This window comes from Microcaecilia unicolor, chromosome 8 (assembly GCF_901765095.1).
Source record: "Microcaecilia unicolor chromosome 8, aMicUni1.1, whole genome shotgun sequence".
Lineage (NCBI taxonomy): Eukaryota > Metazoa > Chordata > Amphibia > Gymnophiona > Siphonopidae > Microcaecilia > Microcaecilia unicolor.
In genome coordinates this window covers 76,401,117-76,413,001 of record NC_044038.1, presented here as the reverse complement: position 1 = coordinate 76,413,001, position 11,885 = coordinate 76,401,117, and the positions used below count along the sequence as shown (strand labels likewise).

Genomic DNA, 11,885 nt, shown 5'->3' with positions numbered 1-11,885 from the left:
GTGTCTCAACAGATCACAGCTCGGCAGCTGTTGAGGCTTTTAGGGCACATGGCCTCCACGGTTCATGTGACTCCCATGGCACACCTACATATGAGATAAGCTCAATGGACCCTAGCTTCCCAATGGTGCCAGGCCACAGGGTATCTAGATGATGTAATCCATCTCTCCACTCCGTTTTGCAGATTTCTTCAGTGGTGGACCATTCGATCCAATCTGACCTTGGGACGTCCATTCCAAATTCCTCAGCCACAGAAAGTGCTGACGACGGATGCATCCCTCTTAGGGTGGGGAGCTCATGTAGATGGACTTCACACTCAAGGAGTTTGGTCTTTTCAGGAAAAACGTCTTCAGATCAACCTCCTGGAATTACGAGTGATCTGGAATGCTCTCAAGACTTTCAGAGATCGGCTGTCCAATCAAATAATTTCAATTCAGACAGACAACCAAGTTGCGATGTATTACACCAACAAGCAGGGGAGCACCGAATCTCGCCCTCTGTGTAAGAAAGTCATGAAAGATGTGGCTTTGGGCATCAAAAACAGTCTGGCCGACAGGTTGAGCAGGATCATGCAACCTCACGAGTGGTCGCTAAATATGGGCGTTGTCCACAAGATCCTCCGAGTGTGGGGCACCCCCTTGGTGGATCTTTGCCACTCAAATCAATCACAAGGTCCCTCAGTTCCGTTCCAGACTTCAGACCCACGACAGACTAGTGTCAGATGCTTTTCTCCTTCATTGGGGGACAGGCCTTCTGTATGCGGATCCTCCCATACCTCCTAGTAGGGAAGACTTTGCTGAAACTCGAGCAAGACCGTGGAACCATGATTCTGATTGCACCTTTTTGGCCCCGTTAGATCTGGTTCCCTCTTCTTCTGGAGTTGTCCTCCGAAGAACTTTGGAGTGTTTTCCGACCCTCATCACACAGAACGAGGGGTCACTTCTGCATCCCAACCTCCAGTCTCTGGCTCTCACGGCCTGGATGTTGAGAGCTTAGGGGTTGCCTTTTTAGGTCTGTCGGAGGGTGTCTCCAGAGTCTTACTTGCTTCTAGGAAAGATTCCACAAGAAAGTGTTATTCTTTCAAATGGAGGAGGTTTGCCGTCTGGTGTGACAGCAGGGCCCTAGATCCCTTTTCTTGTCCTACACGGACCCTGCTTGAATACCTTCTACACTTATCAGAGTCTGGTCTCAAGACCGTAAGGGTTCACCTTAGTGCAATCAGTCCTTACCATCAACATGTAGAAGGACAGCCTTTAGTAGTTCGTTTCATGAGAGGTTTGCTTTTGTCAAAGCCCCCAGTCAAACCTCCACCAGTGTCATGGGATCTCAACGTCATTCTCACCCAGCTGATGAAAGCTCCTTTTGAGCCACTGAATTCCTGCCATCTGAAGTATTTGACCTGGAAGGTCATTTTCTTGGTGGCTGTTACTTCAGCTCGTAGAGTCAGTGAGCTCCAAGCCCTGGTAGTACATGCACCTTATATTAAATTTCATCATAATAGAGTAGTCCTTCCCACTCACCCTAAGTTCTTGTCGAAAGTGGTGTCGGAGTTCCATCTGAACCAGTCAATTGTCTTGCCAACATTCTTCCCCCGTCCTCATACCCGCCCTGGTGAAGACCAGTTGCACACCTTGGACTGTAAGAGAGCATTGGCCTTTTACGTGGAGCGGACAAAGCCCTATCGACAGTCTGCCCAGCTGTTTGTTTCTTTTAATGCAAACAGGAGGGGAGTTGCCATTGGAAAAATGCACCATCTCCAATTGGCTAGCAGATTGCATTTCCTTCACTTATGCCCAAGCTGGGATGACTCTAGAGGGCCATGTCACGGCTCACAATATTAGAGCTATGGCTGCGTCAGTGGCTCACTTAAAGTCAACCTCCATTGAAGAGATTTGCAAGGCTGCAACGTGGTCATCAGTCCACACATTCACATCTCATTACTGCCTTCAGCAGGATACCTGATGCGACAGTCGGTTTGGGCAGTCGGTGCTGCAGAATCTGTTCGGGGTTTAGAATCCAACTCCACCCTCCTAGGCCCATTTCTGTTCTGTTCCAGGCTGCACTCTCACTTAGTTCTGTTTCTGTTCAGGTTAATCTCTGTTATGTCCTCGCCGTTGCGAGGCCCAATTGACCAGTGTTCATTGTTTTGAGTGAGCCTCGGGGCTAGGGATACCCCATATGTGAGAATATTCAGCCTGCTTGTCCTCGGAGAAAATGAAGATACCTGTAGCAGGTATTCTCCAAGGACAGCAGGCTGAATATTCTCACACACCCTCCCTCCTCCCCGTTGGAGTTGTTCCAGTTATATATTTTGCTTTTTATTAAACTGAGTAGTGCACGTTCGCGTCGTGGGCGGGAAGCCATTTGCGCATGCGCGGTGAATTGGCCCGCGCGACGGGATGTTCCAGAGGATTCCTTTGCTTTTTAAGTTTCTTCCAGTCTCCTGGGCCGTTGCGGACGACAACCCATAAGTGAGAATATTCAGCCTGCTGTCCTCTTCTTCATTTTATCCCCTGATGCTTAAGGTTAGTAGAATTCAGTGGACCCACTGCCTGCAAATTTCAGGTCCCTTTCCCTGACAAGAACTCTGGATGCCAGCAGCTTCTCCACAAGATGTCTCTGACTGAGGATTTGGAGCCATTTCCTTATGACCAGACTTTTTTTCCAAGGGGCTATCAGTGTTGGGGGTGTGGCTGGGGTTCAAACTAATAGGCCCCTGATCATTATTTTTAATGTGGAAAAAAAATCTCTCCTTTCTCTATGGGTCAATGGACAGCTATGGACAGGTGGCAGTCCCTGTGCTTTCATCTCCTATGTAGCCTGTGGATGATGAGGCCAAGGCTCCAGTAGGCCCCAGAATAGTTGGGGGGGGGGGGGTCCTTACCTGCTGCTCCTCTACATTCTCTGTGTTGGACACTTGCTGGAAGAGGAAGTAGCACAGCTTCTCCCTTATATTAGGATTTTATACTTCTCTCTAAATGCTCAAACTCATTGGGTCAGTTTCTTTGCATAGATCTCCTCCTTTTTAGATTTGATTGTCACCTCTCTGGAGCAGGGGCTTAGAATGTCTCTTCTACAACTGCAATGACAGAGCATTTTGGAAGCCTGCTACACCAGCATGGTAAGAAGAGTTTGATTGAATCTTTCAGACTATGGGTACCCTTGAGAATGATATGACTTTTTTTTAATGTTGCCAATCTGGGACATTTCTTTAATCAAATTACTTTTGGAATCATATCACTGATCCAAATAAACTTTAGTAGCGAGACTGTGTTGTACAAAGTACTTATCCTACAAAATATTTACAGTTGTAAGTGCTCACTGATTTTATGTTCCTTAATTCAACCCCCAGTTCTAGGTATTAGGTAGTAATGCATGAAATAAAGTACTGGCAGAAAAAAAAAAGGTCTGACTATGGCATACATTAAATCTTACATTATAGAACAGTGTTTCCTAAGTCGGTCCTGGAGTACCTCCTTGCCATTCAGGTTTTCAAGCTATCTATAAATGAATATGCATGAGATTGATTTGCATACACTGCCTTCATTCTATGCAAATCTCTTTTATACATATTCATTGCAGATATCCTGTAAACCTGACTGGCAAGGGGGTACTCCAGGATCAGCTTGAGAAACACTGGTATTGAAAGTGTGCTTGTCCTAAAAAGTTCTCTGAAATTGTTATGAGCTAATGAACACAACTGATTTCCTAATGTAAATAACTGGATTGGTTATATGTTGACAGCTCCCTGGCTGGGTGTACTGGTGATTAGCTTTCCTTAGTGCCTAATCATAGGCATTTGCTGGACTGTTCTGTTAAGGGTGTTCACACAATTTATTTATTTGGATTTGCTCACACCCTTTTCAGTAGTAGCTCAAGGTGAGCTACATTCAGGTACACTGAATATTTCCCTGTCCTTGGAGGGCTCACAATCTAAGTTTTTTTTTTTTTGTACCTGAGGCATTGGAGGGTTAGGTGACTTGCCCTTGCCCAAGATCACAAGGAGCACCAGTGAGATTTGAACCAGGCTCTTCTGCATATCAAGACTAGAGCTCTAACCCCTAGGCTACTCCTCCACTCTGTAATGATGAAGTCCTTTCTCTCTGGCTGTGAACTAAGTAGTTCATCTGTTATTCACTGGATTCTCAATGTTATTGTTTCACATATATCTGAATATTGTAACCAATAGATCAATAATTGGCTTGGCTGATGAGGGGCTATAATGCAAAAGCTTTTACCAACAAAAATAGGCTGAAAACTTTTGTGGAAATTTTTGTTTATTGGTAAGCAATAAATCAATGCAAAGATGACATCTCATGATCACAGAAGACAACAGTTTAAGATATCAAATCATGCTTGGGGATGGCAACATGTTTCATATAGAAAAGGGGCCTCTGGATAAAGATTGCAATATTTTTTTAACTGAACACAAAATTCAGTCAACTTCTGCATTTGTCCTTAATTATAAACAAGTTTGAACACTTCCACAGGTAAACATCTGCCACAACTCTTTTATATATGTATTTTGTTTTGTTTTAATTATAGATTCTAGGACTCTTCGGGCCTCCTAATTTGCCTTGGCCCACAACTCTGATTTTCTGAAAAAATCTGCCAAAGGCATCCTGAAACAAAGTTTTCAAAACTTCCTGAATTTCATCAGGTTCATCTTGGGTATGTGATGCCATTGGAAGAGTGTTTCAAACTTTAGGGCCAGCCACGGAGAACAATTGCAACATCCACCAATCCTGGATATGCATTTGAAAGATGGCACTTCAGAAAGGGCTTGCTGAGATGATCAGAGTGGCCGAGCTGGCCCATGAGCCAGAGTGTTGTTCTGTGCATAAATATGAGCCTTGCAAAAATTTTATGTGCAAGAAATTTTTGCAAGGTAATATTTATATGCAGAACATTCCAATTCATGTTTCGTTCACATGTGCAAAGTGAAGGTGCCCTTATGGCAGAATGTTTGTGCTCGTGCTGAGCAGGCTGTCCCCGATTAGTGTACAAGTTCTATATGCTTGAAATTTCCACATCCTTAGCTTACTACATTACTGTGGTTTATTTTGTAGCTAATTTCATGGTAGAAGCCATGCACTCAGCAGTTGGCCTGCAGCTCTACCGTATGGCTTCCTGCACCAGTCCCTCTGTTCTCTCACAATAACACCGTAACTATTAGCATACCCAGCAACAGAAAGAAGTGAGAGACAGATGAAAAAAAGACATGGGCCTTGTTGCAAAATTTTCCAGAACAGCAGGAGCCTTTTCCTTTTATTTTCATATGCATGTTAGTGGAAGAGTAGCTGCGAGAACAGCTACCATCTTGGCTACAGGTCTCGATGTATATTGTTCTGGAAGAGTAATCTGCAAGAAAATAATGATTTTATCAGTCATCTGTGGTAACACCATTTTATCTGTCAGCCTTACTAGGGGCCTTACAGCGACTGAACTGAGCATGCACTGGAGTGCTGACATTGGTGGCTAAAGTACACTGCCGACTACTGCATCACTCAGGCAGCATGGATAGGGATTTGGGCCAGCGGACCTCTTCAACTGGTTGGGCTTGGGGGAGGCGGGGTGGAGAGAACTGAGTGGAAATCTGTGGCCCCCTCAGTCCATCCCTGAGCCTCACAAAATGCTAGGGGACCAATGCAGTAAAATACACAAGGCTTTGTACAGTGTGAGCATTGCTCTAACATATCATTTGGGGGGGGGGGGGGGGGGCAGAGGTGCAACAAACAGGATTTTGCGCTGAAGTAAACCAATTTCTATGCAAAGCCTTACATTAGACACCACCAGCATATATTAAAATCAATGGAATGAGGCTATTAGCTATTTTGGCCGGTTAGCTGTGTCTTCTGTGGTAGTGTCTGTGAAGGTTTAATAACTGTTTTTTCCTTTTTGCTGTGATCATAACTGTACCCGCAAAAGTTTTCATGGTCTCCATGAAGAGAATGGGTAAAAAGAATTAAAAAGAGGACAGGAAAATATGCTGGAAGAGCTGCATTGTTCACAGCACACACAGTTTTGTGCTTAAGGCAGCTAGTGCTGGTCACATGTCTGAGCAGGAAACATGTGTTGGCATATGCTGGAATGCTATTCTGCACATAAATATTAGCTTTGCAGACGTTTTATGCACAGAATAACATTCCAGCAGATGTGCTGATACTTTTTCCTGCTCAGATATGCACGCAGCACTGGCCGCCCACAGTGTAGAACTGTGTGTATCTTGTGTGTGTGCTCCCTGAAAGTGCACAGGTTTTGCATATAATTTGTTTACTGCATCAGCAAGTAGATATTTGGCATTATGCTTATGTTAGGAAGCCATGCACTAAGCTATCAGCGCACAGGTCTAATGCAAGCTTATTGCATTGGCCCCTAGGTGACTGGCGGGGCACAGAAATGCTGGCTTTCACCTCTAAGGGTGGATGGCTTGGGATACTGGCAAAGAGTTATAGAGGCTGTGAACTTCAGAGCTCCTGAAATAAACACGATCGCATGATACTTACCATTACCTAAGGATACTGTCTGATTTTCCTTATAGCAGTTTGTGTTGTAACCAGTGCATTTAATTTTCTCAGCATATTTTGGTGAGCACTGATCCTTAGAGAAGCTGAGACAGGCATAGCATTCCATGCCATTTGGGACATCGGAGGCTAAAAGGTGAAGACATTTTGCAGTTATTGGTTTATTTTATTTTAATTTTTATTTAACAGTACTCTCAGGCTCAGAATAGTACATTTCCAAAATAGTACTAAATAATCCTCCTATCTGTTCTAATAATACAGAATTGTGAACAGCTGATGCAGCCTTAAACAGTTATCAACACACCAGTAGACTTTATCACTAAAAGAATCCATCAGTAAAGTACGCCCAATACAGATGATAAACTTTACCATACATTTCTGAGTTGTTTTTTAATCCACGACACATGCCTCCATGTTTTAAGCAATGACTGAGTTTTTCAGAAACTGAGCAGTAGCCAGCCTTGCTGCTTGTGTAGAGACCTTTGAGTTTTCCTTACCAAATCCAATAGCAAACTCCAGTGGTTCTACTAATAGCAATTCTATTGGAGCAGTATATCCTGATTTTACTATTACATCAGTGGTTGCTGAGAAGTGTTATCAGGAGCTCCCTGTCGGAGGGAGATCGCCTGTCGCCTACGGCCTGTAGTGTGGACCCAACCTCGTGACGCGAACCGGTCCGGGCGGTGCGGTGCGCGAGTGGTGGGCGCGCCTCTTCAATAGGTGTTCGGACCTGCCGGCCCAGCGATCTGGGGGACCCACTACAGCCCAACTGCTCCACCTTCCCTGGTCCACCCATGCCAGCTCCTCTGCTTGCCTGCTACAGTCCGATGGCCCCAGCTTGTTCCAGTCCGCTGATCCAGCTTCCCCCCTGCTTGCTCCAGTCCAGCTGCCCTAACGTGTTCCTGTCCCCCTGATCCCAGACTATTCCAGACCGCCTGTTCCCAACTTGCTCCAGGCCGCCTGACCCCAGCTTATTCCAGTCTGCCTGATCCAGCTTGATCCGGTCCGCCTATCCCAGCTTGTTGAAGCCCACCTGATCCTAGTCTGTTCCAGACCGCCTGAGCCCATCTTGTGCCAGTCCGCCGATCCTGCTTCCCCCCTTGCTTGTTCCAGTCCATCTGCTCCAGCCTGTTTGTTCCAATCCATCTGCTTCAGCCTGCTTGTTCCAGTCCAATTGCTCTAGTGTGCTCCAGTCTGCCTGCTCCAGCTCGTTCCAGTCTGCATGATCCCATCTTGTTCCAGTCCGCCGATCCCAGCTTGTTCCAGTCCGCCGATCCAGCTTCCCCTGCTTGCTCCAGTGTTCCAGCCCGACTTTTCCAGCTTCTCCCTGCTTGTTCCAGCCCATCTGCTCCAGCCAACTTGCTCCGGTACACCTGCTCCAGCCTACCTGCTCCAGTACATCTGCTCCAGCGTGTTCCAGCCCGCCTGAACCAGCTTCTCCCTGCTTGTTCCAGCCCATCTGCTCCAGCCTACTTGCTCCGGCACACCTGCTCCAGCACTTCTGCTCCAGCATGTTCCAGTCCGCCTGATCCAGCTCCTCCCTGCTTGTTCCAGTACAGCATGTTCCAGTCTGCCTGAACCAGCTTCTCCCTGCTTACTTCAGTACCTGCTCCAGCCTGCCTGCTCCAGTACATCTGCTCCAGCGTGTTCCAATCCGCCTGAACCTGCTTCTCCCTGCTTGCTTCAGTCCATCTGCTCCAGCCTGCTTGCTCCAGCTTCTCCCTGCTCGTTCCTGTTCATCTGCACCAGCTTGTTCCAGCTAGCCTGTCAGCCATTGACTTACTTGCCTGCCTACTAGCTTGCTAACTCATCAGCCATTGACTTACCTGCCTGCCTGCCAACTTGTCAGCCCAACACTTACCTCCTCTCCAGCATCTCCCTGCTTGTTCCTGTCCATCAGCTCCATCATGCCCCAAACCGCCTGCTAGCTTATCACCCATTTATTTACCTGCCAACTTGACAGCCATTGACTTATCTGCTCCACCCCGCCTGCAAGCTTGGCAGCCACTGCCTGACTTGCCTGCCAGCCACTGACTTAACCAATCTCCAGTTCATCAATCCCTCCAACTCCAAACTTCCGGCTCTTCGCTCTATCTACCTGCTTCTCACCTCAGTCACTACACATTACACCTGTCACATCGCAATCACTACTTATGGCCCCTGTCCACATCCTCTTCCTTGCCCTGTCCCTTCCTAATCTTTTTCCCCTCCCCTTACCCCTGTCTACCGCTAGAACTCATTGCCCACCTGTGTTCCCTCCCGTCCTGCCCGCTACGGCAAAACCCTACTCACCCCCATCCCTCACCACCTCTCCATCTCTCTTGTCCCCCTCCTCCTTCCTAGCCCTTAATCTCCAACACCTCCTTGCTGCCATTAACCCTTCACCATTCCTCCTAAGTGCACCCCGCCTTCGTCGCCCGACCTCCTCCACCCTCCTCCGCACTCTCTTACTCCTGCTCTCCGCGGGAGACATTAATCCTAATCCTGGCCCCCCTCACCTGTCCTATCCATGTAAACGATTCCGTGACGTCTCCAACCTTGTCTCTATTCCCCTCCTCCCCCCTCTTCCCTCCCCTTCTCATGCGCCTTGTGGAATGCCCACTCGATCTGCAACAAACTGCCCTTCACCCACGATCTCTTCATCTCTCGTTCCCTCCAACTGCTCGCCCTAACCGAAACCTGGCTCTCCCCTGACGACTCTGCCTCAGTCGCGGCCCTTTGTCATGGAGGTTATCTCTTCTCCCACACTCCCCGCCCAGATGGCCGTGGCGGAGGCGTCGGGTTACCTCTCTCGCCCTCCTGTAGTTTCCAACCCCTCCTCCTACCGCAATCTCACCGCTTCTCGTCCTTTGAAGCTCACTCCATCCGGCTATTCTACCCACTACCACTCAGAGTTGCAGTCATCTACCGCCCCCCTGATAAGCCCCTCTCTTCATTCCTTACTGACTTCGACGCTTGGCTCACCGTCTTTCTTGATCCCGCATCTCCATCCCTCATTCTTGGCGATTTTAACATCCACGTTGACAACCCATCCAACTCCTACGCTTCTAAATTCCTTACTCTATCCGCCTTTAACCTCCAACTATGCTCTACCACCCCTACTCACCGTGATGGCCACTGTCTCGACCTTGTTCTCTTCTCTTCCTGCTCACCTTCCAATTTCTGCACCTCAGTCCTTCCTATCTCAGATCATCACCTAATCACCCTCACACTTCATCACCCTCCCCCTCAACCTTGCCCAACTATAACCACTGCCTTCAGGAATCTCCAAGCTGTCGACCCCCCTACCCTATCCTCTCACATCTCCACTCTCTTCCCTTCCATCTCGTCTTCTGAATCTGTTGACACGGCTGTCTCTACCTACAATGAAATTCTCTCCACTGCCCTGGATACCCTAGCACCATCTGTCTCTCGCCCCACTAAGCGCATTAATCCTCAGCCCTGGTTAACCCCTTGCATCCGTTACCTCTGCTCCTGCACCCGATCTGCTGAACGTCTCTGGAGAAAATCTCGCATCCTGTCAGACTTCACCCATTACAAATTCATGCTATCCTCCTTCCAGTCCTCCCTATTCCTTGCCAAACAGGAATATTATTCTCAATTAACCAATTCTCTTGGCTCCAACCCTCGTCGCCTCTTCGCCACCCTCAACTCCTTACTTAAAGTACCCTCCGCTCCCACCCCCCCCCCTCCTCACTCTCTCCTCAAACACTAGCTGACTACTTCCACGATAAAGTACAGAAGATAAACCTTGAATTCACTTCCAAGCCTTCTCCTCCCTGTGGCTTCTTAACCCACTCCCTCAACCAACCTAACCTGGCCTCCTTCTCCTCCTTCCCTCAGATCACCGAAGAGGAAACTGCTCGCCTTCTTTCTTCCTCTAAGTGCACCACCTGTTCCTCTGATCCCATTCCCACCAACCTGCTTACCAACATCTCTCCTACAGTTAACCCCTCAATCTGTCACATCCTCAACCTCTCTCTCTCCACTGCTACGTTCCCTGATACCTTCAAGCACGCTGTAATCACTCCACTTCTCAAAAAAGCATCGCTTGACCTCACCTGTCCCTCCAACTACCGCCCCATCTCTCTTCTACCCTTCCTCTCCAAATTACTTGAACGTGCTGTCCACAGCCGCTGCCTTGAATTCTTCTCCTCTCAGGCCGTCCTCGACCCGCTTCAATCCGGCTTTCGCCCACTACACTCAACAGAAACAGCACTCTCTAAAGTCTGCAATGACCTGTTCCTTGCCAAATCCAAAGGTCACTATTCCATACTCATCCTCCTTGACCTATCTGCCGCCTTTGACACCGTCAATCATAAGTTACTTCTTGACACACTGTCCTCATTTGGATTCCAGGGCTCCGTCCTTTCCTGGTTCTCCTCGTATCTTTCCCATCGCACCTTCAGAATATTTTCTAATGGCTCTTCTTCCACCCCCGTCCCGCTCTCTGTTGGGGTCCCTCAAGGATCTGTCCTTGGACCACTTCTTTTCTCGATATACACCTCTTCCCTGGGCTCCTTGATCTCATCACATGGATTCCAGTACCATCTCTATGCTGACGACACCCAGCTTTACCTCTCCACTCCCGACATCACAGTCGAAACCCAGGCTAAAGTTTCGGCCTGCCTCTCCGACATCGCTGCCTGGATGTCCAACCGGCATCTGAAACTGAACATGGCTAAGACTGAGCTCCTTGTCTTCCCAAACCCTCTTCTCCTCTTCCCCCACTCTCCGTCTCTGTTGACAATGCCCTCATCCTCCCCGTCTCTTCAGCCCGCAATCTCGGAGTCATTTTCGACTCCTCCCTCTCCTCTGCCCATATCCAGCAGACAGCTAAGACCTGTCGCTTCTTCCTCTATAATATTAGCAAAATTCGCCCATTCCTTTCTGAACAGACCACCCGAACTCTCGTCCACTCACTCGTTACCTCTCGTGTTGACTATTGCAACCTTCTCCTCGCTGGCCTCCCGCTTAGCCACCTATCCCCCCTTCAATCTGTCCAAAACTCCGCCACAAGTCTTATCTACCGCGTGAACCGATACTCTCATATCACCCCTCTCCTCAAGTTGCTTCACTGGCTCCCGATCCACTACCGTATACAATTCAAGCTTCTCCTATTGACCTTCAAGTGCACTCAATCTGCAGCCCCCCATTACCTCTCTACCCTCCTCTCCCCATATGTTCCCACCCGTAACCTCCGCTCTCAGGACAAATCACTCCTATCTGTACCCTTCTCCACCACCGCTAACTCCAGACTCCGCCCCTTCTGCCTCGCCTCACCTTATGCCTGGAACAGACTTCCTGAGCCCATACGCCGTGCGCCCTCCCTGCCCATTTTCAAGTCCTTACTCAAGGCCCAT

General features: G+C 48.2%; 1 protein-coding gene across 2 annotated transcripts in view; it reads right to left on the bottom strand.

The window, feature by feature from the left end:
- Nucleotides 1–4,325: 4,325 nt before the first annotated feature.
- LOC115476902 (ly6/PLAUR domain-containing protein 3-like) overlaps nucleotides 4,326–11,885 on the bottom strand; it is a 105,559-nt gene continuing 97,999 nt past the window's right edge. For both annotated transcript variants that reach the window (XM_030213476.1, XM_030213477.1), the window contains 2 exons: nucleotides 6,505–6,651; nucleotides 4,326–5,359 (listed from right to left, as the gene is read on the bottom strand). In XM_030213476.1, coding sequence (XP_030069336.1) covers nucleotides 5,151–5,359; nucleotides 6,505–6,651 — 356 coding nt within the window. In that variant the 3' untranslated portion in view covers nucleotides 4,326–5,150. The remainder of the gene's footprint in view (nucleotides 5,360–6,504; nucleotides 6,652–11,885) is intronic.